We start from the raw sequence: 27240 nt of genomic DNA on the forward strand, positions 1-27240 counted from the left end.
CGATTGATGTTTGAAGGAGTTTGAACGTCAGTCCGTCGGACGCGGTTGTGAACGAGGATGTCGTCTGGCGGTGAACACTCCCGAGCTTCGTCTCGACTTTGGGGTCGCCAAGAATCGCGCTAATGTCGGAACAACACCGGAGCCGCCCCACTTGACACTACAGCACTCCCGGGAACTGTGCTTCAGACCGTGTCAAGGTGGGCTCTGGGCTAGAGAACCAAACTTTGGAATTGCAGACATATCACATCCTAGGCACGTGCTGTTGGAACCCATAAAGTGTTCTGATTGTGTGGAACTTTGACAATGAACGTGTTTGGACTTGGGAGCATCATACTCGGAACACACAATTTTGAAATATTCTGATTGTCATGAATGTGTAAATACTAATATGGGGTACAGTCGAGCCAATTTGTGGGATACACCATCAAGCAAGTCTCAGCGCACTGCCAACAGACTGCTGTTCTATGAAACTCGCTGTTTCTGCAATAATACGCTGTCGTGTCTATGGTTCTAACAAATGGAAAACTTTTGCATTGCAGCCGAAGATATCAGTGCATGCGCCTCATCTCAATGTTATCGGTCTGTGCGCGAGAAGGATGAGCAAATGTCCTGTCGGAATCCGCTGTGGCTGGCAGAGCGCCGGAAGATGTTGGATGATGCAACAGATGCGAGTTTTCGGTGCGATGCGAGTCGTCGGTGCTCATTCTAACAGCCTGGGAGCTAACCAAACCGGTTCGAGGATCAAGCGTGTTGGTTCTTGATGGGGTGTCATGCTCAACCTCGGGAATGTCTGCCATGCCAGCCTCTTCATCAGCACCGTGGCGGTTACGGCTGAAGAAGCGGTTACGGTGGGTACGTTCGCGAGTCTGCAAGCTAGCGTTGGTGCCGACGCGCTGAATTCCGGTCGATCTGCCACTATCGTTGGATACTCGCGAGCCATTGTCCCCGTTACGGTCCTGAGAGTGACGTGACGGAGATGTGACCCTCAGGACTGTGGCTCTGTTGCGGGCTTCGGTCTCACGGTCATCGAGGACATCGCCACTAGGGTCTATTCCGCCCATGGCGTTCATTCCGAGTGAGAAGTCGACACGCTTCCCCATGGCCGCTATCGTTTCTCCGCCACGGCGACCGTTCGAGTTCGCATTGCGCAGGATCGATGGTTGGCGAGCTGGTCCGCTGCCAGTGTTGGGAACCTCAGCATTTCCATCCATCGCCGGAGCAACGAAGGGTTCATCCATCGGACGGTTGTTGACGGTTCCGTTCGGGTTATCCGGGGTTCCATTGTGTCCGACACCAGGTGTGGCAGGGTTCTGCATGTTCTGGAGATACACAGGGAAAGACTCCTTCTGACCAGGGTAGCGCATGCGAGGTCCTTCCGATACCGCATTCTTGGATAGAAAGAGTGAGAGCACAGATGAACTTGTTGCGTCGCTGCAAACGGAGCAACTCGTTTTGCCAGCTGGACTTGTAGAAGAAGACGACGTTGAGCTCGAGCCAGTGCACCTCTTGGACAGCACGCAGTTCAGTAAGAATATTAGTCTGGTACTCGCGCTTCTCAGCTGTGACGAATTCCAACAGACACTGGCGGAGGTTGTCAATCTGCTCGAGTGTGGTACCAAACTTAATGATCATGGGGATCGCTTCCGCAAGGGCGCCTGAACGTCGGTGGTTGAGAATGAACAATGTGTTCAGATAACTGTTCGGTGCCTGGACGACATGACCCTGCATCTTCTTGAACTCTGTGTAGAACAAAGCGATCTCCTTGACGAAGTAGTCATCGCCCCTACCAAGGTCACCAGTGTTACCGTAGATCTGAACACGGTCGCCGACGTCGTAGGGGTGCTTGACGAAAACGAAGATGCAAGACTGCAGAAACTCCTGTGCGGTGGCAGAGAACAACCAGGACAGAGCAAGGAGGGTAGATCCGGCGGACGTGAGGACACCGGCAGCTGAAGTCGAGATCAAAGAAATGAAGACGATGATCGTGATGATCAGGACTATGAACATGAACACATCGTCGAGCTTGCTGACAACTGAGTCGAGATCCTTGAGCGATGCGGTAATGGACTTGCGTTCGCGGCCGATTTCAACGCATACAGCTTCGAGTTCTTCCATGGAAATGTCGCCGTTCATGTCCTTGTCAAACATGCTGAATGCTGCGTCCGCCTCTTCGTCGCTCTCGAATGCGTTCTTGAGGTCATCAGAGTGGACGGTCTCAGTCTCAGGGCGGGCAAATGTGCGGTACAGGCGTCGAGCAAGGACTTGAGCGCCACCAGGGGAGCCAATAAGCTGAAGAACAACCTGGTTGGGATGGCCACTGTTCGTCACTTTTCGTCCGGTAAAGTCACCAGCGACCTTTCCAGCAATGTCTCCAAATTTGGTCATACCCTCCTTGATGTGGTTCTGGGCTTCGTTCAGAACTTGGCCAGGGGTACGCGCGCCCGATCGTCCCTTTTCACCTTCGAATTCGGAATCATCCATGGCGATCTTTTCCTTCGAGTACTTGTAAAGCTTCGCGAGACTGCCAATCTGGAACTTGTTCAGCTCGATCCTGTCCTGATAGGTCCTGAGATGGAAGCTGATGGCAATGAGCTGGAGGATGATCTTCTCAATAAAGTTCAGCGTGAATCCGACGAAGAAGGATACGATGACTTTGTTCATGGTGTTTTGCCAGGGCTTGGTCGTTCGGTCGCCTTTGATGTTGTGGTTCTTCATCGTGGGTAGGAATGAACACTCAATGGCCAACCACCAGAAAAACAGGGTTGCTGGCAGCTCGAGCTGCTTGCCCATATCTCTCCATTTCTTGCTGTTGTTCGTGAAGAGGCTCGAGACCATACCGATGGGCCAGGGGAGACATTTCGCAATGACCTGTAAACATTAGCAAGTGCACTCAAGAATTGGAGCTGAACACGTACTCGGCCGAGCCACAGAGTCAGCCAAACGATCATCAACCAGATTCCGAACCAAGACAGTTCGACACCGCCAACATCAGCATTCGGGAACGCCAATGCTCCGACCAGAATGGGTACAAGGATCAAGAGGACCAATGGAGTGATGTACGTAAAGTACCTAACCAGCCAGCTCGAATTGTGCACCTTCTTGAAGAACTTGGATACATTCGTGGTCGGATTCTCGGGTGGCGAGTATCGGGCAGCTTGTTCGTGCAGCGGGTTCGTAGCTGCATCGAAGTCGTCGACCAGCTCTTCTCGGCGCGATCTCTGGCGTGTCATGGAGCGGTTGAGCGAGGCTCCTCGCTGCAGAGCTTCCTGTGCATCGAGCCCGCGCTCAATCTGCAGGACCGTCAAGTCGTCGTTAAGTCGGCTAGCTTGTTCTCGTGTCTGAGATGGCGAAGTCACCGAGTTCATGCGCGGAATATCATGAGCCGTCTCAACGGTCAGATGTGTGCCAGAGCGTGATCGTCCATGCCCAATTCCTGGCTGTGTATGTGTCCACGACTGTTGCTGGCTGAGATCTTCTCCGACGAAAGTGCCATCGTCGTCGGACGAGCGTTGTTGGGGGATGTGCCTGTTGCTGTCCATCTCGTATGTTGGCTCGGGCCGGTCGTTGACGGACGTAGGCATGCTTGCAGTTGTCGTTCAAGGCTCAATGCCTTGGAGGTAGAGTGAACGGTCAAGGTAAACGAGTGTGCCGAATGGCTTCGGGACGGGTCGTGCGAGTCTATATGGAAGCTATAAATTTAGTCTACCCGATGACGTCGCAATCGGATCCGCTTTGCTTTTAAAATATTATACGAGTCGTGAAACCGATCTTCTTAGCGAGTGACAAGAAAGGTTTGAAGAGGTTGGAAAGTTTTGTCGTTGGGGAGCGTGAAAGGGAGGTGTCAAGATGGCCCAGGACCAGGTTGCAAATAGAACTCCGTGTGGAGAAGGCACGCGTTCTGGCCGTAATAAGAGGAGCAACAAGAAGCACAAGCACAGGGTTATTTTGGGGTTGGCTGGCCCCGATCTGCGATTTCATTTCGACAAGACAATCGCTCCTTGCTCAATGGCCGAAGAAAACTGGGACAAGCACCGAGCAGTTGACGTGAATGGCGCACAGCTGTCGGGTGGGTCCGCGACCAAAATGCTGTTGGGACCGCGTCAAGCTGCACATCCCGCCGCCGCCGCGACGCCTATAGAAACTTCTATCCCGATCGCGTCAAGTGCGCGCGCTGGTGGGAGGCAAAGGCATGTTCTAGTCTGCCGCGACGTATTGGGAGAATTTTGAAGCCGTTGAACGCCAGCCGGCAAGTATTGGCGCGTACGTCATTCCGGATGCAAGGTACCAAAACACAAAACGCCATTGTTCTCCATTGGCACGCTTGCTTCACTGCATTATGCAACAACTTTATTTATACACTGTAGAAGTCGCGCGACAGTCTAGTAAACTTTACTTTCTGCCATACGCGTCCTCAACGACGTCGCGAAGCAGTCCATCTTAACATTTCACTGCATTTATTTCTTATCCGGTAGCAATTATCGTTATCGCGGAAGCCAGCGGCAGCGTTTCAGGGAAACCGTGGCTTACTTGTCGCCCAGCGATCTCACTCAAACGCCATCAATGCAACCCCTGCATTCCACGTCGCCCTCCGTGGGGGCACCACCAGCAAACTCCAACATGGCCAGCTCTGTGCGACCCACTGAATCTCACCAGTCCAGTTTTTTTTCTCCAGACGCAGATCCGATCCGATCCTTTTGCTGGGGAAGGAAGAGAGTCTCTGCTTACTGTCTGCAAGTCGCCAAGTCGATGAATGTCGCTTTGCCCAGGGACAAGAAATCGTTCTAGGATCCACCGGCTCCATTTTTCACGTGAAAAGACCGACGTCGACGTGGCCTTGCTTGTGCAGCGCATTTCCAAGCAATACTCGGTAAGTTGGTTGTATCGCGTAGATGATGATCACGCCTTGGAATGGGCAACACGCCGAGTGCACTGTGGACCGAAATGTGTGATTGTATCATACCTCGTGTTCGACTTCACCAATGTAATTCGCGATCCGAGCATTTGTTTTCACAGAGCTTTGAGGCCTGACTTGAATAAGCACCAAATGTTGTTGTCAACTACGACGAAATGCGACCGAAGTGCGTCAGGTTACTGCGGTCAAAACCTAACGATACAGTGTACAGCTTTGAGCTTTGGATGCCCAATGTTCACTTCCTGGAGAAGTTGATGACTGGCAGTTTTCAAAAATTTGATTCGATGCATCTTACAAACGCGTTGCTCATTGAAACGTGCGAAACACATTGACATGCCCTTGATCAAAGTCTTCGGAGAGACAATGTCGATACTAATACCCACTTCTCCCTCTCAAACAACCTCCGTCTTCTCCTTCTCTCTCACCGTCTCCACCCCATCCCTCCTCTCCCTAAACCCTACACCCGGAATTCGACTCCTCAAAGCCAAACTACTACAAACCACACTCACACTACTCAGCGCCATCGCCAGGGCCGCCCACACCGGATCCAGGCGAACATGCTTCCTCCCGCTCGTCTCCATGGCCATACCTCCCTTCATGCCCACGCCGTTATGATGCATATCCATGTGATCCGTGCCCGTGGTGATTGGGAATAAGACACCGGCTGCGACTGGCATGGCGATCATGTTGTACACCAGCGCCCATCCAAAGTTGAAATACACCCGGCGAAAGACGACGCGTGAGAGGTCGAGTAGAGTGAGTATGGTAGTGAGGCGGCTGTTGATAAGGATGAACGACGAGGATGAGAGCGCAATGTCGGATCCACTACCAATCGCGATGCTCAGGTCGGCGGTGCTGAGTGCTGGGGCGTCGTTGATGCCATCACCGACCATAGCGACAGTCGCGCGTTGTGTTTTCTTCGACCTCATGAAAGGGATGTTGAAGAGACCGGTTTTGTGAGGCTTGGTGAGCGTTTGCTGAAGATACTTAATCTTCTCGGCTTTTTGGTCGGGGAGCACGCCGGCGATGATGTTGGAGGCTGGGATGCCGACTTGTTCACCAACAGCGTTGGCGGTGGTAGGGTTGTCGCCGGAGAGCATCCAGACGTCGATACCGCGTTGCTTGAGAGCAGCAATGACACTGATTGCTTCGGGACGGAGAGGGTCTGCGATGGAGAAAATGCAGGCTAGTTGCCAAGTTGGCGCCGAAGGTTGTGCGGAAGCATCAGAAGCAACGGCCTTTTCTGTCTCTGTCTGTGGTAGTTGCAGAGCTAGCAAGGCGACTGATTTGCCCTGCGACTTCCACATCTGCAATGCCAACGTATTCTCCGCGTCCATGGGAACACGATGGTCTGCCATGAAGCTCTCGTTACCAATGATGGCCACGATTTCATGTGCGTCCACCCTAAATGTTCCCTTCAAGCCTTTGCCAGGCACTTCATCAACGTCCACCGCTGTCGGACTGTCATGGATCTGCTTGTCGCAAAAAGACACCAACGCTCGCGAGATGGGATGATTGCTCTGGAGCTCCAAAGCTTTCGTGATACCCAGGACCAAGCTACTGTTCCGGATACCACAGAACCTGTGGTCCGTGACAGCCGGGTCACCACCCTCGGTTAGGGTACCCGTCTTATCAAAGACGATGCAATCCAGGGAACTTGCTTCTTGGAAGGCCTCGCCTCCGCCTCGGACGAGTATACCGTGCTTCGCCGCCAGACCGCCACCAACAAATAGGGCAGTCGGTGCAGCTAGACCGATGCCACAGGGACATGCGATAACGAAGACTGCGATGGCAAAGCGCAAGGACCAAAGAGCCCAGCCACCAGCACCTTCATTCTTCCACTTCTTCGGTATGCCTCCGGTCGTACCGAGTATGAGCCATACAAGCCAGGTGATGATGGCGACGGCGATGACAAAAGGAACAAAGTGGGATGTGATGGTATCGGCTACACGTTCCACAGGAGCGCGACGAGTCTGGCCTTCTCGAACCGCGGCGATGATCTGATCCAGCATCGAGGTGCCCGATATACTCGTAATTCGGATCGTGATGGGCGCGCCCTTGTTGATCGTTCCAGAAAACACAGTGTCGCCAGTGGCCTTCTTGACAGGACGCGACTCGCCAGTCAAGCTAGATTCGTCAAAATTCGATTTCCCGTCCAGGACAACACCATCGAACGGAGGCGAGGTACCATGGTACACGCGAACCAATGTCGCCCACTTCCAGTAGATCTGTGTCAACCTTGCCCATCTCCTTTCTCCGAGTCCACCAGTACAGCTTCATCTGGACGAAGTTCTCCGAGAGAGGTGACTGCATCTCCAGTCTTAGCTTTGCTGTACGCTTCGAGAAATCGGCCGAGGAGAAGGAACATGGTAAGGAAGACCACCGCGTCGAAGTAAGAATCATCCATGGAGCCTTTGGTCTTCTTTGTCGCAGCCAAAATTAGCTCAACGACAGAAGCAAAGTACGCGATACTCGTCCCGAGGCAAATAAGCATGTTCATGCTGCCGAATCGTGTGAATCGGTGCAGGTATGGCGTACGGCTTCCAGGTCTCCACATGGCCTTCACTTCTTTGATCGCTCGACGATGGAATGTATCAGCCGCAAAGAAGTAGATGGGTGTCGCGAGAATAAAGAGTGCCCAGCTGAGCCGTGTCACGTTGCCAGCCCACATCGTCCCCATCAAGTATTTCCGTATGGGATGCGTCGAGTTGATCAGACTCATGAAGACGATTCCGAGAACGAACGTGGGTATTGCAACGATGACGCAGAGAAGCAAACGGAGTAGAGTGCGTTTTCTCTCCTGAGCATGCATTTCCCGTGCCCGCGCTTCAATTGTCGGAGGGTGGAACACAGAGGGCCGAAATCCTGGATTCAGACTCGCGATCGTCTTGAAGATGTGCCGGATCGTGAAGCTTGGAGCATCGGGTACGTATCTGATGTACAGGGTAGGTGAATGGAGTGAGAAGATTGACTTCCATCCTTCAACAACGATACGATCATGGTAAGCTTCTTGGAGGCCCCGTCTGATATTATCTGGACAGTGTTGACAGAACATGCCATGGATACGGATTGCGACTGATCTTTCTGTCGCGTCTTTTGTTGTGGCTCCTTCAGGAAGGACCTGATCCAGGTCTGCGTCGTAGCCAGCATCTTCGATACTCTCTTTGATTTCAGCGAGATGCTCCTTTCCTTTGAATACAACGACTGCGGTATTGGACACAAGATTGACATCCACCTTTTCGATCCACGGATGCTGTATCAATGCGTCATTGACGAATCCAGAGCAACGACTACATGTCATGCCACCAATAGCGTAAGTAGCTCGCCATCTTTCAGATTGTTTCGATGTGGCCATACTCCTCGAACTTGGCGCGGGAATATCCTCAAGCTTCTCTACGAAGACATCGAATCCACAGTCTTCTATTGTGTTTACAACCTCATCGCAATTATGTTTGCCATTCAAGACAACAGTGCCAGTATGCGTCAGCAAATTGACGTTGATTGATTGAACAACTGGCAGCTGCTCTACCGCATGCGTGATGGCCGAGACACATGACGAACATGTCATGCCCGTGATCGCAAGTGTCGCCTTGCAGAGTGTTGACGGGCTTGCTGACTGAACTGAGACGAAGTCCTCCGATACGGGCGACTTTTCATCGAACGAAGCCGAGCCATCGTAGCTAGCTTTTGGCGAGGTTGTGACAATAGGTCCCGGCTTATAGTGCAGCACTTCCTCGCTGTTAATCTCCAGACTGACGCCGCCTTCCTTCCTCTTGCACTGTTCACATTGCTTGACGTGTAGTTCCCTTTTGTGCATATCGCCGTTTGGACTGTGAAGATCTTCAGGTTTGCCCCAACGCGACACTGCTCGCTCTAAACTAGTATACCAATCTTTCCCAGGCTCCTTGGGATTCCTGACCTCGACCGGATCGCTTTCCTCGTTCTTATCTTGAAAAATGCTGTGTATCTCGAAGCCAGCGGCCTCTAGCGAAGCCGATATATCGTCGATAGCGAGGAATGCAGCGTGTCGTACCACAACGGAATGAGAAACAATAGATACAACGATATCCTCGGGCCTAGGGTCGAGTGCGTATAAGCACGCTTGTATCGCATCGACACATGACGGGCAGTGGAGATTCGATATGAAGCAAGTTGTCGTGGTCATTTCCCGATGCGGGTCGCGCAATCTGGGGGTGGAGGGTGACATGTGGTCCGTAGATTGACAGTCGGTACGTGTGTGGTGCAGTAATGATGGTCCCGGTTACGCGGCAGCTCTTGTGTAAAATGGTGATGGGGTAATATCAACGGACAGCAAGGCAGTAGCCAACGGTGATAGTCTTAATCTAAGTGATGGGAGAAGCGACTGGGCGCAAATGCAGGAAGGAACACGACCCAAGCATGGTATTTGACTACTGTGCAACCACAAGGCTGCCGATTTTCACTAGGCAGTAACATATTAGCAAAATCTAACCTCATACTGTAAAGTCTTTGATTCATCGTGGAAAAGTGGGTTCGCACAATCCACGCACTCGCACAATTGACGCATCGCGAAATTTCTGTGGGTCCACCACGAACACCGATCGCCACCCAACGACTCAAAGACTGTATATGTCAGCAAACTCGTAGATGAAACTCCACATCGCGATAGTAACATCAGGCTCAAGGCGCTCGTCGCGTGACCGGTATGCATTTGGACTGGTGATCTTGGCGGGAATAAGCTTCTCGCTTCCCCAGCATTTCACTTCCTGCTTAGGGCACTACCGGTCTTCCGTCTTGGTGTAACCTGGACAACCATGGCTGAATAAAGAATCGACAACGGCTGTCGGCGAATATGCGCCAAGCTATATCGGTATACGGAGGGCTTGTGGCGCATCAAATTGGACATTGTAAACACTCAATCTCATGATACTTGCCGCGCTTCATGTCCACTTCCCGTGCTGCAGCAAGCGATGCCCTGACTAATATTTCGTTTGTGTTGACGAGGTTTCTGGGCTCGACATCAGTGCAACAAGTCAATACTCGCACCCTGAAATCGACAACTTGTTTAGCATTGAAAGTTTCAGAAACTTTCCCAGGGTACACAATACTGAATAGTGGTCCATTGATGGCTTGCCAATCGCGACAATTTGCTGTACAAATAGCGGCAATTTCAACCTTTCAACGCGCTGGTTTATACGCTGGCGGTGGTTCATCACTATTCACAGCCTTGTCGTCGTGTTCCAGAGAGGACTCTCTCATCATGCTTCCATGTCCACTTTCAGCATTCGCCACCTCGCTGATAGGCAATCCTGCGACTTCGCCTTTGGTTTCCATTGCGATCGTTGGTTCGGTGCCTTCGTCTTTTCGTTCTATAGGAATAAATGCATCGTAGTACCGGGGCATCACGGCGCCCACCAAAACTACAATGATGGTCAAGATGGAGAGGATGAATCCAGTGATCATCATCGGGTCGTATCTCAAGGTATGGAACTCTGGGAAGGCGAATGAGAAGATGATTGCGAGGACGGGCCCTGAGATGTAGCGGAGCAGGACGGGAAGGAAGAAGGGAATTTTCCAATTTTTTCCTTGTCCGACGATCACGTTCAAGTCGCGTCGGATTTGGTTGCCCTATGGATGTCAGTCTTCAGACTTTAGGTTGGTATGTCTGCAATGATCTTACCGAATAAAATGCAAGGAACCAAAATTTTCGCACAAGCTTGTTCCAATTCCAGAAGCTAGGCGCCGACGCATCAGGCGAGCGTGCGACGAGCACAGCCACGATGGACATGACAACCCAGAATGCGATTCCAGCCCCGGCGCCTGCAGCGGCATTCGATATTCCGTGGGCCAGCGATATGCCGAAAACTTGTCCTCCGAAGAAGCCAACGTTGTAGACAATAAAAGCAGGAAGTCCAGTCTGGTCGACTATGTCTCTCCAGCGGTAGACAGTCGTAGCGCTGGACACTTCGGACCATACCACGAAGATCAATGCTACGTTGTTCACCCATCGATCGACTCCATCGAGAAGGTAGTATCCGAACTCCGTGCAGTACGGTAGGCACATGAGGAAGGACATGATCGTGAGCACTGTGACGACGGTCGGGCGCGAAGCCTTGACCATTCCAGAGTCGCAGATTAAGGTGACGACAACATCCAGCATGACGAAAGCGGAGCTGAAGCCGAGGACTACCAAAGTGAAGAACAGGAGTACAGCCCAGAAGTTCGCGCCTGGCATTTGCAGCACGGCCTCCGGTAATGTTAGAAATCCGACCACGAAGGCCCCAAGTCTTACGCCATCAGTAGGCCATCTGCGCAGGTACCCAACAACACCAAAGACAGCGAAAGCTGCAAAATTTTCGAAAAGGACGTTAGATCCGCAGATGAGGATAGCGTCCATCACCGCGTTGCTGTGTTTCTGGTTGTAAGATGCGTAGGAAGTAAAGTAGCCGAATCCGATTCCGGTGGAGAAGAACACTTGACCGACTGCGACTTGCCAGACAGTGCCTGATGCCAGTTGATCGGCTCTCCAGGTCCGCCAGATAAGTGCAACACCCTCGCTGGCGTTGTCAAGAGACAGTGCGCGGCCGACGAAAATGATAGTTGTTACGATCGGTAGACCCATGGTAAACTGTGGTTGGAGTCAGTATGTTTCACTGTTGTTCGACGCTTTCGGAGTTCATACGTAGACGACACGACCTGTCATGCCCACGCCGCGGAAGATAGAGATCCAGATTAAAAACCAGATGAAGATTGACCAGCCAACAGTTTCTCCAATAAGCGCTCTGTTCGGATATTGCTGGTAGGCTGCGACTGAATTTCCATCGGCACTGAGACTTCCTTCAATAATGTCGCCAACCTGCAAGATATCGTTCCAGTAGAAGTCTTCTATTCTGTTCTCCCATGGCAAAGGGCTCGTGAAACTGTACCGAAAGTAGTTCATGATCCAGGCCAGGTTGACGGTGAAGTACTGTACGACCAGGAAGGACACGATCACAGGGCCCATACCGACACCTTTGAGACGACGGTTGATGTTGTTAAAGGCGATGACTGTACCTCCACGGTACGCTTGCCCAATGGACACCTCCAGTATAAGTGCAGGTATAGCGATAAGGAACACTGCAAGCAGATATGGAATGAACCATTGTAGTCCGTAGTTATTGTATAGCACGGAAGGATATCGAAGAAGATTGCCCTGCCCGGCGCAGCCTCCCATGGCTGCGAGTAAGAAGGCTGCCCGGGATGGCCATTGGTCGCGACCATCCTCTGACTTTGCCGGAGGTGGTGCAATCCACGCTCCAACTTTCCTGAGGAAATCCATCATGAGGTGAAAGGGATGGATACTGAGAAAGACAAAAGGGAGCAGAGCGAAGTGAGACTACGTAGGTGAAGGCTGCATTTTGTATCCTTGTTTGTAGACCAGCCATGCTAAGGCCGCCAAGATAATGATCGAACTGTGCAGAGGCGATCGGTTCGTGAATCCTACGGTATCTGGTTGGTACTAGCAACCGCCTGTAGGGTAGATTTTCGTCTACAACAGTAGCCTGACATCAAGCGTAACCGAAACACTGACCCATGGTACCACTGAGGCGGGATGACCGGCTGGACCGATGTCTCCACATCAATACTAAGCTCTTCGTCGACTCAAGGATCTCTCGAGCATGCAAACATGCAAGAAGATAATGATCGGCTGGGTCTTGTCGTATAAGCACAGCGAGAAAGTTGCAAACGAAGCCAAGTTCCCGCGGTGCGAAGTGGAGAGCGGAGTCGCGGCGTACGTCAACAAGTGTGAAAGTGCGTCGTTGGGCTAATCATGCATGTTCTCCGGTGCCGTCTTCCGACTTGACAACGCTGGGCACATCTTGGCCCGCGCCGCAACGCTAGTTTCTATCCCATCATCCCAAACATAAAAAACTTGAGGCTCTAGGACATGGTGCTGCAGCGGATCCGTTGCGTGCTTAGAAACCTATGCACGTCCGCGAATGTTTGCAGACAAGGAAAACTTGAACTGCCTAGACAGGATGAAGCGAGCTTCGGTAAGGCGCGGGGATGCGTGTGCTAAGCAATGCTAACATTCACGCGTGAAAATCGTAGAACGACAGCATGTCTCCGTACTAAAGATTGACGTATCTTCGCAGATTCGCGAGCCAACAGCTTCTAAGGTTCTTGCAGACCTGCTTCCCATTGCAGATGCGTTACCATGGCTTTCTCGGCTTCCAATTCGGCCTCCAGTGTGCTCACACGGTAGGTGAGCTCCGTAATCTTCGCTTCTTTTGCTTTGATAGCGCTTCGCGAGACGTCACGCCCTCTCCTCAACCCCTCTATGTTCTTCGCGTTCCTCAACAACAGGTCCTTGAGATCAGCCTGGATATCAGCTGGTAGCCGAACGTTGTTGTCCTGTATGAGTTCAAACACATCTCGCGTCAGATCGTCAGGCGGGATATTACGGAAGCGGTTCGGTGTTGGCGTCTCGAAGGAGGAAGAAGGTGTTGCTGTCTGATGTGTATCATCTTCAGCATCGTGATGCCTCGAGGATGTGGCACTCAGTCTGGAACCAAGAGCGTCATAAGCTCTGCCTCCAGTCTGGGGGGTCTGCAAGCCAGTGATGTTCCCCTTTGATGGCTGATCCATTTGCCATGGCAGCTTGCGCCTGGTGGATGGTGTCGCATATTCGGACGTCTTGGCTGCCTTGCTTGGAGTATCGGCCGCAGCTCTCAGCTCGTTGTTGAAAGCATTATCCATCTGCCCAAGGCCATACTCATCGTCCGAGTCAATTGAGATATGGGCTCGTTTGCGACTGGATCCCGATGCCCCCGTGTCGACAGTGTAGGGTGGAGGAGGAGATGACCGGTGCTTCGACGGAGTCACAGGGCCAGGCTCAGTACGAGCGTTGGCAGACAAGGCGGCAGCTTCACGCGGGTGAGCATCCGTGTCCCAAAGAAAGAATTTGCATCGCGTTTCGTCGGTCTGTTGCTTCTGACAGGAGCGAACTAGGCACTGTTAGTAACTAGCTGGTATGACGGCGGGGAAGTGGGTCTTTACACCAACGACCCTTGTTGACGCCCTGCTTTTTAACCTCAAAATGGACTGCCGGCTTGCGGGGAGTGCAATCGCCTGTGTAAGCCGTCAGCGTCGTCGTTGAGTAATACTGTTGTTGTTGCCTTACAGTACCAAACCCCGTTTTGGAACAAGCCCTTTGGAGGACCTCGGCCTTTCGAAGTAGACATGGCTGGTGATTGTTGCGCGTTATTAAAGGAAGGGAGCTTTGTGTTGCAGCGACAACTCCCCCCAACCCTTACTCGCGATATTGTTCTCTACTTTGAGGTTTGTACGAAGTACGTGGCTGGTGATGGAGGGCTGGCAAGAAGCTTGGACCCTCCAGCTGGACCCTAGTCTAACTACATGTATCACGAGGGAACATGTGGGCCCATGGCTTCGGTCCGTTTAGAAGGCTTCCCATCCATAACCATATTCATACTTCAACATGATCGTGACGTTTGAGCCTATCCTCAACATCCCCAGGCCCTTAAGACAAGTCGCGTCCAAAAGCGCCATGTTCATCATGTGATCGGCATTGCCGGGGTCTCGACCAAATAGCCTTGCGCCTCCTCTCCCTTCCTGTCTTCCACCCAATCCCGCCCTTCCCTCCTTCAGCTGCATCCCGCCTCCCTTGGCGGCGCATTCCTAGTACTACGCGAACAAGTCCTGTCCGCATGAAATGCCACGGTTCCACCACTTCTATCACTCTTGCGCCTGCCAGCCGGAGGCTGTTGAACCGTCGCAATGCTTCTTCGGTCCTTTAGGAGAATTCCGCCGTCGCTCCTGCTAGTCGTCCTATTTCTAGCCTTCTTCGGATGGCAGCTCAGCCAGGGCACGAAGCACGAGGAGGGCCCAGTGGGCCACGAGGTCGTTCCCCAAGAAGAGAAGACGGGGCCCCGCATCGCGATCATGACCTTTGTGACGGAGCAGCGATCATACCTGCATATAGTTCTCAAAAATAAGGACCGTAAGTAGCCTTCAGCCTCATGTACCACCTGCCCAAAGCTCACATGTGCTAGACTATGCGCGTCGCCATAACTACGATCTCATCCTTGACTACGAACATCACAGCGAGCGCGGCGTGATGTTTTGGAAGTTCGAAATGGCAGAGCGCCTCATCAAGACAGGCAAATACGACTGGATATGGTGGATGGACTTTGACACATTGATCACGAACACAGACATCAAGGTCACCGACGTTATACACGATGCACTGGAGTCAGTCCCGAATCCCGAAGACATCGACTACATAATCACGCACGACTGCAACGGTTTTAACGGGGGCTCATTTTTGATCCGTGGCCACGAGCGATCGCTGAAATTCATGCATGATTCAACAAAGATACATGACGATGCGAAGGCTGCGGACATCAACATGAGCGAGCAGGACTCGATCGTCAAGCTCATGCGTGACGACCCAACGTCAATGGATGGGGTGCTTGTGATACCACAAACGAAATTAAATGCATTCCCCACGGAGATCTCTTGCTACGACGAAGAGAAGAAAGCATGGGAGCATGGCACATTCGTCTTACATTTCGCCGGCGCCTGGGCGTATGTCAAGGGCGAAGATCCTACGGGCTACTTGATGAAGAAGTATGACTCTGAAATTATGTGGGGTGATTGGAAGCAGTTTTACTGATTGAAAGTGAGGAGATGGGGAGTTTCCTGGCGTTCCAATGATATCTTTTCGACTTTCACTAGTAGTGTTGTTGCTCGAACGTTTGTTGTCGGGTTGTGACTAAGCTCACTCCAACAACTGATGTCATCTGTAGCGGCTAAGGAGCGCGTTCTACGCACGCTTTGTTCCTTAAATCAGATTTTTTTTTCGTCTTCATGCATACTCTGTTCTACCCAAATGTCTCGCTACTTTACCAGGTCCAGTGTTCGCTCAACTGTCAACACAGGTGACGAAATCCTCGACCTAAGCCTCGACACAAGCCTCGAAAACGAGTCTATATCGTCAATAAATCCTGTGTAAACTTACCGTGTATCTGCGTAGTATATCACGCTGACAACAAACACAGCACTCTGCGTAACCAGCAAGAGTCGCCTCTTCTTCAGCTCCCCGGTGAGCTGCGCAACAAGATATATGAATACATTTTCAACCCTCTCGCTATCGAGTGCAACAGATGGACCGTCTTTGCAGGCAGTATGGACAGCGAACGCCCATGGAACCGGTTCCTGCCTAGTGAAATGAGGGAAGAGGAGTGGCAGAACGGATTGTGGGCCAGCGGCAGCTACAAATCCAAGCCCAACAGCGACAATTTCAGGAACAGACTCCCGATAATGTCGCAACTGTTCATGTCTCGAGTTTTCCATCAGATACATGCGGAGACAGTTCAACTTATCATTCCCAAGGCGGTTTTCTATTTCACTGACTCCTTTGCGTTCCGTATTTTGCAGCGCGCAACCACAAAAGCCCTGAACGCTGCGATCGCTGCTGTTCGACTGTCTTTGAGTGATGCGAAGATGATCGGGTTGAGGTATAAGTTTCCAGAAGTCCGTCAGCCTTGGATTCCCCACTTCGGACTCGATAAGCTTAAAGGCCTGGAGCGTATTCTTCTTGAGGATTTTGAGTGGGCCAATTCTGAGATTGACAAGGAATGGGTTCGTGGTGGCATCAGAATCTGCAATGGTGGGGATCGGGATATTGACACTGTTTTCGGCGGAGACTGAATCTCAAGACAATGTGATTGGGGATTTCCATAATACGATAGCGGCAGATTGGCAATGAACCCATAGGCGTCTTTGAGTCCAACCGTCACCAGTTAGTTATACAAGTAATTAGTCGACAAGAGGAAAGTGAGATATCACACTAAGCTCATCAATTCGAGTTCCGTGATGTGAATCTACCTAGATGCCTCTACCCTTGTACCTATGACGCAGACTACCAGGAATCAACGCTAGTCAAACATGCTTCCCATACTTAAGCTGCACCCGTTCTTGAACTTGTGATCTCCGCTACTGTAGTACTCAACTACAATACAGCGCGGAACCTCGAGCATCACTAATTTTGCCGCAATGTCGTAATTGTCAGAGCGCAATACATTGATTACATCTGGAGCCATCGAAGTGTAAGCTTACAAGAAACTACAGCCTGTCAAAATTGTAGCGAGTTGCTGACATTGAATCAGTGTAGCACGCAACAAAACACAGTCGCCCCTACTTCGTCTCCCTGCAGAGTTTCGCAATCACATATAGAGCTACATGTGTGGTGAGCTCGCCATCTCCCTAGGAAACAACTAAGGCGGTCAGGACTACTTGGTCGCGCAGGAGGGCAGAGTCACTTCCTCCTCGCGAGAGCTTCATTATGTCTGCCGCATCATGTTTGTGTGTCGCTGCCTGTACAAGGAGACGCGTCTCCTTCCCTTCCAGCTCAAATCGTTCTGTCTTACTTCAAGCAGCGTGTATACCTTGAGCTTTTCACTCCCAGAGGTGTTCCGAAATGCCCTCACAGTCTTACGTATCGACTACAGCATTATGCGATACTTCAAGAAACCACCAAGATTTACCCCGCACCACTCAAAGGGGGTTGAGGGATTGAAGCTTGTTATTGTCCAAAATTGCCCGCGCAGGTCGCTTGCCCACGTGCGTGCGGTGTTCGAGAACCATGATATCAAGGTTTATTGCGAGTTCGCTACAGAATGAGCACCGTGCTGTAAGTCTGAAGATGAAGGGGTACGGGAATGAAGGATAATCCGTTGCCTCAGCTGGCTCAAATTCCTCGGGGCGTACAGAAATATGAGATACAGGAATCCAGATGTCTCCCATCAAGTGACTCTTCTACAATATTTTATCGTGCCGAGTCTAACATAGCTCGGACATTGATCAAGACACGCTAAAACATTTCCAATACATATTTATTACTAACATCTACAGATTTATAAGTTACTGGACCCATTCTGCGCAGTACAGAGAACAACACTACCCTCAATTCCTGCTTGTCAACGTTCGACAAAGCTAGGCTTATGGAGTTGCCACAATCGGCCAGAGAAAAACGCCTGGTCGTTCACTGGAGACTACTCAAGAATGCTTGATAGTCCACCTGACAGTTGACGTTCCGATGCCTCTGTTGTCGCACTCCGTCTGTCCCTGAGAAGCAACGACGCCACCAGACTTTTTATTGTCAGCAGAGAAACTAGGCACTTGATCAGGGGAGCTAGAACATACCTGCCACCTATTGAGAGCAAGTTCGGTGATGTCGGCGATGTTCGAAGACCCAATCCAGGTTTCATAGATGTTCCGAGTGCCTGCTTCGAAGACACAGGTGCCGTAGTACAAGAGGCCGTGTGTGTCGGGAGTGTTGTCCCAAACGCCCCAGTAGCTGTTCTGAGTGCGGGTCCCTGGGGAATGGTCAGTCCATCGCTCAGTCGGACATAACTACTCTAGAGCAATGAATTCGGGTTTTTGCAGGCTTACAGTCACGAATCACCGCGCAGTCTGCGGTATTGGCGAAAGGAGCAGGATGAGGGTCGAGAGTGGTGCCATCACAGGTGTCAGAGTCAGGGGCATTGTTGTTGAGAATAGTGACGTCCGCCCCCTTAGCGGGGTTTGCAGACACGGCTACTACTGCACTGTTGAGATAGAGTGTCTTGCCATTGAATTCGATCGGTATCCATTGAATTGCGGCAGTAGCGGCAGAAAGGGGCTCAGGAGCTGGAGCTGGAGCTGCAAAGGACAGAGGGAGTAGGGCCAAGGTGGAGATACTGAGGAGCTTGGAGTAGATCATCTTGAACAATGAAGGTTGGTAACTGTCAGGTGTCGAGGGTTTAGTGATGCTGTTGATGCTGTTGATGCTGGTGCAAGATTTGTCTCGAGGTGGCAGCGCCTTATATAGGAAAACATGAGTAAGAGACTCTATCTTGGAGACGCAATAAAAGCCTGAAATTCCGAGTTAGGTAGGCATTCTATCCTGACGCAGTCATGCTGCTCTCTGCCAATGATCTAGATGCAAGATAGTTCGTAGCAGACCTTCAAGTGTGCCTCGTGTCTGCGCTGAACTTGAAGTAAGCTTCGTATCTGTGCAGGACTTAATTGTTTCTACGCAGGTGAGCATAAAAATGCTCACGGACGTCCTTTTTCAGACGGGATGGTAACTTACGGGCAGTGGCTCTGACTGTACCGCGTTGAGGGGTATTCATGATCGCGTGTTACTATATTGATGGCATGAAGCCAGATCCTGGCATGATGTCTACGTTGATAGCTTTGTATTACACACTTAGGGTCGTGAAAGATTGAACTTGTGATTGAACGATCCAGATTTCTGAGATGGTGACCGGTGACGAACCTAAAATCTGAATCTCACCTTAGAAGAAGGCAGCGATGACAGGTACCTACCCTTGTATCTAGCATGCACATAGACCTAGTGCAAAGAAAAGATGAATTGATCACTTTGGGCATGTTGTGCATGCGTGCAGGGGTCTGGCGTGAGTAGGTATTGAGCGAATAGGAGCTCAACCGAGGTGTGCCAAGATTAGGGAACTTCCCCCTCCCCTCTCGTCTCTCGCCCTTTGTAAGATATCTTAGCTCTCAATAAATCTCTCGATATAGTCTTGTGATAGCTAGTTGTTAAGAGCTGTCTTGTGTTAAGTATTTGAAATGATGTCCAAAGTCTGACATCCCGAGGTCATGCCAGACGCTGTCACAATCTCAAGTCTGACATGCTGCTGTCACTATTCCAGATATCTCAAAACATGCCTAGCCGCCAAACTCAGGCGATGGATTGATATCACAATGACGAGGAACCTATGGAACGCGGTACGGGACTAGCCTCAAGCTTGCCATAGTTGAATATCTATCCATGTACTCATGTCCATATACCACAATGGACCGTCGAGAGAATGAACTCGGAGTCGTGCGTCTAGTACGATTGTAGGTTGAGACCCAACCCGTATGCAGATTTTCCAGCCACAACTATACATCGGCTTGGCATAGAAGGGTCTAGGCCCCGGATCGCGCAGCATGTCAGAAAGCCTCGCGACTAGCCCCTTGATGCAGGTCTTTGGTATACGAACTTTTGATTCTGTGAGAAAAATTGCGCGCCTAGCGCGGACAACGCAAGTCTATGGTTTCTGGTGTAGGAGCTCTCAAAGCTTCACGCCAACACGCCTCGTGGCAATACCCTGAAGTGTGAGCTACTGCGTGAGCCAACCGAAAAGGACGTGGTCAATTTGGTGAGGTACTATCACCATGGGACGGTTCGTGCGAGCGACCAGGACGAAACTATCCGCGGGAATCTGCGCTGAGGCCTAGACGTAACGAGAGCACCAAACTACATACCGGAAAGCTCGATACAGCCTCCAAGCAGCACTGTTCGTTCTGTCTCACAAAAAGACCGAAGCAGTGTCGCAGCATATGAGTCACCACACTCTGAGATGTGCATTCACTACAATAGGATGCACGGGAGAGCGGTTGGCCAAGTTGAAGCTGCGCAAAGTATCCGATATCGAAATCTTTCGCAAAACTCCCCAGGAAAACTTCGCGGAATTTTACCAAATATTGCTTACTCGTGTCAATCAATGCGGAAGAAGATATTCTCCAGCGGCGGAAGGTGGAGGGAACCGAACTCTACAATGTTGTCGTCGAGGCACTCTTGCAATTGCTATAAGAAGGTTGCAATATCAAACTTGCATGCACACTGTCTCGCATCGTTAAGATCTAATCCGCCCATGGTATACATTTTGGCTCAGGCAGAAAGGGTCTTTATCAGGGAAAAGTATCGTGCTGAGTGAAACGTTCTAGCTTCGGTACGGCCCATCCCTCGCTCCGCCGCGGCTGTAGTACGGCTCTGTCTCGGACCGCTGCGGCCTTGTTCCCAATGATATACAGGGACATCAAATACCGAGCCATATCCTGGTAAATCCTAGCCATCACGAGTACCTACATATCAACGTGGTGGGCCTAAAGAAGCACTAGTCGCGTTCTGAGACCTATGAATGAATGGGAGCCGTTCTAGCTATCTAGGTCCACTAACGATGCATGGGCTAATTCCCTGAGCTCCTCGCAATGAGTTGAGCTTGTTTGATGCTTGAATCTAGATCTGTACCTGAATTTCCTGCTCAGTCTAGCGGTGATCCATGCTGCAACTCATTGTAAACTATAACTTCGAACACAGGGTCGTTCCGTCAATACATCCCCACCGCATGTCCATCCCGTATACTCCTACCATGTCCGGACTCCGAAGTGGACTCCGAAATTCCGTCTTACTCTCTCCTGATCATGAATGAAACGTTAGTGTGTTTCTTTGTATAACAGCCAAGGCGGGGGAATTTGTCCAACCCGATCTTGCTTATACCTTTGGAATGGCTCTTGCATGAGAAGAACGCCAATAACCCGGCCAATGCGGGGGAAATTCTGGGGTATAAGAAGAGGTGCAGTGGCCAGAATATAAAATGCGGTGAAGGGAAGACCGACCGGAAGGTACAGAATAGAGAAAGCGGGTGGCCTGATCAGTGAAGCGGCGAGGACGCGCCTCAGACACGCCTTTACTTCGGGCTGGAGGGTAGAATATCAGAAGACTACATTGATCAGAAATTAACTCGACTTAGCCCTGGTAGAAATTGTATGCATAAACTCGCAGCATTGTCACCAAACAGGGCCGTCATTTGACTTGATGAATTCCTGACGGTTTCCTCCATTGAAGTTAGATTCAAGCCAGAGGGCGTGGAGAGCCAAATCAAGACTGAACTAGAAAAAAACTCGGAGTTTTCCGATAAAATTGATCGCCTTGATGCATCTGCGAGTAGGTGAGATTTTGGAACAATATTGGCTCGAGGAAGCGATCAGCTCGGAAGCACCTCGGACGTCAAAGTCTTAGCACACCCTGGGCAGAATTCAAACAAATTAAAAGCAGGCCTCTAGCGGTTTTACATTAGAATTATGACGATGCTATACACACGGTAACCCCTGAAACGTTTTTACATATAAGTATTGTCTGTCTTCTTGGATTAACCGAGCATCATCATCCACGATTTACTAAAACGATTTACCAACACCTAAATCTTTACCAGCACCTTTCGGCATCACTTCACCATGAAGTTCACTTTCGCTGCTGTTATCTCTGCTATTGTTGCTGTCGCGGCAGCTCAGCAGAACTGTAAGAAGACTTCCGAATGATTTCAACTTCCAGTGCTAAGAGACCTACAGGTCGAACAAGCGCCGATTGCCCTCCTAACGTCGTCTGTCGCCTTTATGGTCAGTCATACGTTCTCGTATTTATGAATGATCGCATAGCTACTAATTTGTTACTACAGCCAGTGGAGCCCGCACTTGCGGTTAGAGAAGGGGCACTATCCAGGATGTTCGGATTATCTCGATGGTCTTCAAGTGTGAACAAGTTACAGCAAGAGACGAATCGCTGGAACGAAAGATGCCAAGTTTCATACGAGAGGTCATTCTATCGGGTCGACACCAGCTTTTCCAAAACACGAAAGCCTCTCCCAGGGTAGAATCGATGCGTAGATAATCCAATGCCTTCCTTCGATCTCTAGGCAATGCTATGTTGTGGCTCGAATCACATGGTTATGACTGACATGCACAGCAAACACATAGTCGCAGAACGATCATCTTACTACATTGAAACAAGAGGCTGGCTAACATTTGAAGCGACCAATTACGAAGAGATGAATGTAACATATGCTGTGGAATGATTCTTTGCGCTTTACGTGACATCCACCTCTAATTATAGTGTCAAGTTGTGTTCAACCCCGAGCGTACACACTCCAGGCCTCCTCTTTACCCGTCTCGTTCAGCCATCGGTCCATGTGATATGTTCCTCTATCATCCTTCTTGTATTTGTTCTTCGTTCTAGAATTCTCTGTACTGATGGTGTGGGAATCTTTGCTCTTTAAGCTCTACGAATGAAAGCTGTCAGTTTCTCGGTTTCCATAAGAGATTGGTGATGAGCTGTACTGGGACCGCAATGGGTTCGTTCGATGCAATCTTAGCCTTGGTCATGGTTCAGAGAACTGTCTGGTCGAATATCAAGTAGCTTGAATATTGATCTGGTGAGATTTGAAATTGCAAACGACAATTTATCAATGTCCGAGTCCATCCTCGACTGTTCTTTACTTATATCGCAGAAATTTCAAACCTTTGGGGATAAATCACGGCCGCAAGTCTTTTCTACAAGGTAGCGTATTGGTGGCCGCTCTTTGCATGCAAGGATGGGGACGTTGGCATACAAGAAGCAAAGGCTTACGATGAGGGCCGCAGAGCTAGAGGCTCGATCTACTAAGTATGATGTGGCCCTAGCTCCGATTCAGCTGCATAACATTGGTGGCCGCAGGTGGTAAATTGTTGGTTGGATTGATGTGGCGCATCCAGTGGCAGATCGAATCATGAGGCTCGAAGCTAACTCGGGGCCGCAAACAACTATTGTTCATTGCGGCAGGCTGGAGGCTACAGGAAAAATATTATTGGAGGCCGCCAAAGTGCAATTTTACCAAGTACATCAGGAACGTAAGTCGGGCCATACCTACAAGGGAAGATTTTAGCGATTGGTCGAGCGAAGGAGCCGCAGCAACACTATGCCCGCATCTCAGCCTTGCTCTTCGTTTTGAATATTTCTTCATACTTTCCATTCTTACGCATTGCATGAATCATCGGGAACGCATCGCTCTGCAAGCCACTAGTGCTTTACGGTACCCTTTACATTCAGATATTGGTTAACATGGCACTGTCCAAGCACAAGGCTTCAGCCCTATTCCAATCATATAACCAACCTCAGCCGTATTCTTACGGACTCAATGTCTGGAATAAGTTCGAGGATTATGGCTCTCTAGGATTTGCAGCATGGCCGACACTGCCTCCGCGATTAAGCCCTCATGATGCCTCGACCTTGAGTCTATCAAATTTCAGTAGAATTTGGACACTACCACACGGACCAAAAGCCTCAGAAGATACATACGCTGCGTCGTTTCAGAAACTCGTGAATGCGTTATTCAATAACCTACGCTACAATGTCAAGGTGTCTCATAGTGCCTTCCGAGTGTTCAAGAGCAAGGCACAACAGCTCAAAGATAAATACCAGCGAATGTTCGAAAACTTCGAGAGCCACAGGGAGCGAGGTGAATTGTTCTATGATGACATGGATAACCCGCACATCGGACAGTATCGAATGTATGAGCAAATCCTTCGACTTTTCGAAAATGTGCCTCCATTGGACAGAGTTAAAACCTACGGGAAGAGGATCGGACGAATCCTGACTTTATTGAAAAATTTAGACCAACGACAAAAACAACAACTCTTGTCTATGGAGACCTGGAGCTCCGCCGTATTTGCCAACTGCAGGGTGGAAATGCGTCTAACGCTTTTTGCAGAAGCCAGTCAACGTAGAACGCTGATTGTGACGACTGAGCATGGTCGAGACGATACCGCAACCTCCTACTACGATGCAAAAGAAGTGCAAGAAGGGCAGAACGACAGTGATGTCAGCGGTCAATTATCACTGAAGCTCTGGCGGAGATCCGCAGGCCGAAGCAAATCATGGAGAAGATGTCCAAAGACAAGGCTTGCCGGCTCCGAAAGGCATGTGAAAATTTTGCAGCCTTCACATCATGATGGCTACCAGTTCTTTCAATCACCATTGTGGATACCATCAGCATACATACGCTCCCGAGGATTGGAACGATCTACAAAACTGGCAAGATATGTGCAGAGGCACGAGTCGCGTGGCCAAACTGAGCATCAAGACGTCGATATCGATCATGACATCAATGTTCTCGACGTGGATGAGGTGGCACATGGAAGTCACTCTCCACCCGCTTCTGATCTCAATTGTGAGGACGACCAAAGCTCGGTATGTACGCTCCGACAAGACATGTCTCATAACTGGTTCCGACGAACAAGCTGACGAATGCTTGAAAAAAAGGACATAGATCTTTTTCTGCGGGGCGAGCTCATATCACGGAGAGGTTGGCATGTGTGCCACAAATTACGCAGAGATGTGCATGCGGATGTATACCTTCTCAGACCGACAACAGATCACGATGGGAGACCTGAAGCACATGTCTTTCACGAAGCGCTCTGCGCAAAGTCACAGAAATACCAACAACAGAAAAAGAAACGCCTGATTGACAGCAAAGACTACTTAGACAGCTTTTGGCTTGATGATAGAAACATCGTAGTGATGGATTTTCCAGGACTTAGGTTGCAGGATTCCGGGGAGTTCCCAGCTCTTTTTGTTCGTAAAGGTTGGTCGAATAAGGCGGGTCGACGACAGCATGGAAATGGTAAGATGATTACGTATGCGTCGGTGCTTAAGGGTACACCTGTGAAGCGAAATACTGCAGAAGAGTTGCTCAGAACAAAAAAGAGGGTAAAGCAAAAGGAAAAGAGACAAAGCCAGCGGGACTCTAGAAGATCATTAGCGCTGCTTGATGAGATGCCTATGGACGTCAGCGAGTTGTAGCAAGGTAGGTAGAGTACCGGAGTAGCGGCAGCGGATCGAATATCTGTTCATTGCATTGTGGTCATAGCAGATTAGAGCGTGGAAATAATAAATGAAGGCTAGAACGTTTCAAATGACAAGGGAAAACTGATGCTAAATACAACAGGCGAACGCGTTTCGCGATCCTAACCTGATTCGTTGCTGGAGTGATCGAGTTGCCCATGGGCAAGAGCAGTGTTACTCACACTACCTCTATCGTCACCGATAGGATATCCTGTCCGCGCCACGTCTGCCAGGCGCACCTTGCGTGCAATCAACTGACTCTTTGGCGGCGGCTCCCTGTTGAGAACATCGTAAGACGTTTTGATGAATTTCTGCCAACTAGGCCACATGGCCTGCATCTCAACTGACGACTTCAGCCTATAGATGCCTGGCAACCTGAGAAGACAACAACATGCTCGCCAATGTATACCCCCCGATTATGAACCCTTCTCTTAGTGTCGAATTGCGGTCACGACTTCCACAATCCACTCCATCAATAGCAACAGAGGTCAATGATGACACAACTGTCTTGCACTGTCCAACGCGAGAAGGACCAATCACGGTTCACAACACCCCAAGGTATAATCGCGACCTCTCGAAAGAGGGTTTTTAGAGCTATGATCATGCTAACATGGTCACGCCCTATCCTTCGACAGAAGTGTCCTAAATGATGGTGTCATGCACCAGATATGAGTAACGTTATCCAAAGATACATGAATACGCTTAAAATCGCAATCGCAATCATTGCTGGAGAGAGTTGGAGAAGGTACAACGACTCGACAGGAGTGCCGGTTGTTATGTGGTTGCAAGAAGGAAGTATGCAAACTCGTCATTGACTGTGCGTCCGCATGTGGCGTATGAGAGAGTCTTTCCGCGTGTAAACCTTCGGGCAGTGTCTGCACGCGAAGGGATTGGCTTGGGTGCCCACGGTGTCGGGTCCAGATTTGGGTTTTTTGCATGCCGGCAATGCGTTCTCGTGTCCTTGATGACGATGGAGATCTTTTTTGTACTTGTACTTCTTATCGCAGCCATCGCAAGAAAACGACGGCTGACAGCCAAGAACACGCAAGTGTTTCCTATACTGCGAGGGAGACGGGTATGCTTTCTTGCATGCTGGACAGACAGATTTGTGTTGTACAGGAGTAATCTCCATCTTGCCGTCTGGTGCATCACTGTGAGCCTCGCCACTGCTCGAGGAACTTGCTGTCTGCGGAGGCGCCGGGCGAGGGCACCTAGAGAAAAGCTCTTCTCTCCTGCTACTGTGACTTCCTTGGAAAGAGTTTGGGGCCGGTAAAGGTAGTTGTACTTCAGGATAGTAAAAGTCCAACATGGATTGCGATTGAGAATTTTGGGCCAAGGCTTCTATGGCAGGCTGACTGATTTCTGACAGGGAGTAATTCTGATGTTCATGCTCCTGTGTGGCTAACAGACAAGGATCGATATACTCCAGAGGTTTTGATAAACACTCAGGAAGCACATCGTCCATAAAGTCTGTCCACCTCCACGGGACATGTAGCGAACGACCATCGTTACTCTCCAAAAAGGTATCAGATATCCGACCAGCTATCGTAGAAGTAGAATTATGTATCGATTCATTAGGACGGAGAAGTGAGGCTTCTGCCGTATAGGAATAGGGCGATAGACCGAAATGTCTTATGCGATGATCACTGGCAATTGTTTCAGCACAATGTCAGAATTCAAGGCTTAAGTATCGACACGTACTAGTTGTAGGTATTGATTGTGTGAGCGGCCTACTTTGGGCCGCCTCACAGTACCTAGCGGTGCAGAAAATGCCGGAATCGCACTGAAAAGTGCTCGATTGTAGAAGGGAAAAGAGCGCAGATGACGTCTTGCGGTGCAGTTGAGGAGCTCAGTAGCT

General features: G+C 50.3%; 11 protein-coding genes across 11 annotated transcripts; 5 read left to right on the forward strand and 6 right to left on the reverse strand.

Moving 5' to 3' along the window:
• Positions 1-548: 548 nt before the first annotated feature.
• SNOG_04270 (hypothetical protein) lies at positions 549-3581 on the reverse strand (the record flags this gene model as incomplete). The annotated part of the gene is made up of 3 exons (XM_001794636.1): positions 549-1372; positions 1440-2868; positions 2916-3581. 3 exons carry the CDS (start codon positions 3579-3581, stop codon positions 549-551), a joined length of 2919 nt encoding a protein of 972 aa, XP_001794688.1.
• A 966-nt stretch (positions 3582-4547) lies between these two features.
• SNOG_04271 (hypothetical protein) lies at positions 4548-4801 on the reverse strand (the record flags this gene model as incomplete). Its single annotated transcript, XM_001794637.1, has 2 exons — positions 4548-4639; positions 4726-4801. 2 exons carry the CDS (start codon positions 4799-4801, stop codon positions 4548-4550), a joined length of 168 nt encoding a protein of 55 aa, XP_001794689.1.
• A 621-nt stretch (positions 4802-5422) lies between these two features.
• On the reverse strand, positions 5423-8729 carry SNOG_04272 (hypothetical protein; the record flags this gene model as incomplete). The annotated part of the gene is made up of 3 exons (XM_001794638.1): positions 5423-5472; positions 5502-7140; positions 7185-8729. 3 exons carry the CDS (start codon positions 8727-8729, stop codon positions 5423-5425), a joined length of 3234 nt encoding a protein of 1077 aa, XP_001794690.1.
• Positions 8730-10069: 1340 nt separating this feature from the next.
• Positions 10070-12209, reverse strand: SNOG_04273 (hypothetical protein; the record flags this gene model as incomplete). Its single annotated transcript, XM_001794639.1, has 3 exons — positions 10070-10519; positions 10572-11519; positions 11574-12209. 3 exons carry the CDS (start codon positions 12207-12209, stop codon positions 10070-10072), a joined length of 2034 nt encoding a protein of 677 aa, XP_001794691.1.
• An 836-nt stretch (positions 12210-13045) lies between these two features.
• On the reverse strand, positions 13046-13630 carry SNOG_04274 (hypothetical protein; the record flags this gene model as incomplete). Its single annotated transcript, XM_001794640.1, has 1 exon — positions 13046-13630. The coding sequence occupies one exon, from the start codon at positions 13628-13630 to the stop codon at positions 13046-13048; it is 585 nt and encodes a 194-aa protein (XP_001794692.1).
• A 1041-nt stretch (positions 13631-14671) lies between these two features.
• On the forward strand, positions 14672-15763 carry SNOG_04275 (hypothetical protein; the record flags this gene model as incomplete). The annotated part of the gene is made up of 2 exons (XM_001794641.1): positions 14672-14894; positions 14947-15763. The coding sequence occupies 2 exons, from the start codon at positions 14672-14674 to the stop codon at positions 15567-15569; spliced, it is 846 nt and encodes a 281-aa protein (XP_001794693.1). The 3' UTR covers positions 15570-15763.
• Positions 15764-15785: 22 nt separating this feature from the next.
• SNOG_04276 (hypothetical protein) lies at positions 15786-16606 on the forward strand (the record flags this gene model as incomplete). Its single annotated transcript, XM_001794642.1, has 2 exons — positions 15786-15904; positions 15955-16606. The coding sequence occupies 2 exons, from the start codon at positions 15786-15788 to the stop codon at positions 16604-16606; spliced, it is 771 nt and encodes a 256-aa protein (XP_001794694.1).
• Positions 16607-17240: 634 nt separating this feature from the next.
• SNOG_04277 (hypothetical protein) lies at positions 17241-17578 on the forward strand (the record flags this gene model as incomplete). The annotated part of the gene is made up of 2 exons (XM_001794643.1): positions 17241-17260; positions 17335-17578. The coding sequence occupies 2 exons, from the start codon at positions 17241-17243 to the stop codon at positions 17576-17578; spliced, it is 264 nt and encodes an 87-aa protein (XP_001794695.1).
• Positions 17579-17953: 375 nt separating this feature from the next.
• On the reverse strand, positions 17954-18659 carry SNOG_04278 (hypothetical protein; the record flags this gene model as incomplete). The annotated part of the gene is made up of 3 exons (XM_001794644.1): positions 17954-18046; positions 18101-18273; positions 18350-18659. The coding sequence occupies 3 exons, from the start codon at positions 18657-18659 to the stop codon at positions 17954-17956; spliced, it is 576 nt and encodes a 191-aa protein (XP_001794696.1).
• Positions 18660-21961: 3302 nt separating this feature from the next.
• On the forward strand, positions 21962-22377 carry SNOG_04279 (hypothetical protein; the record flags this gene model as incomplete). The annotated part of the gene is made up of 3 exons (XM_001794645.1): positions 21962-22025; positions 22059-22123; positions 22183-22377. The coding sequence occupies 3 exons, from the start codon at positions 21962-21964 to the stop codon at positions 22375-22377; spliced, it is 324 nt and encodes a 107-aa protein (XP_001794697.1).
• A 1223-nt stretch (positions 22378-23600) lies between these two features.
• Positions 23601-24807, forward strand: SNOG_04280 (hypothetical protein; the record flags this gene model as incomplete). Its single annotated transcript, XM_001794646.1, is given in 2 exon segments — positions 23601-24728; positions 24748-24807. 2 exon segments carry the CDS (start codon positions 23601-23603, stop codon positions 24805-24807), a joined length of 1188 nt encoding a protein of 395 aa, XP_001794698.1.
• Between the last annotated feature and the right edge of the window lie 2433 nt (positions 24808-27240).

The sequence above is a fragment of the Parastagonospora nodorum genome (assembly GCF_000146915.1).
Source record: "Parastagonospora nodorum SN15 chromosome Unknown scaffold_6, whole genome shotgun sequence".
In the NCBI taxonomy this organism is placed as follows: Eukaryota; Fungi; Ascomycota; class Dothideomycetes; order Pleosporales; family Phaeosphaeriaceae; genus Parastagonospora; species Parastagonospora nodorum.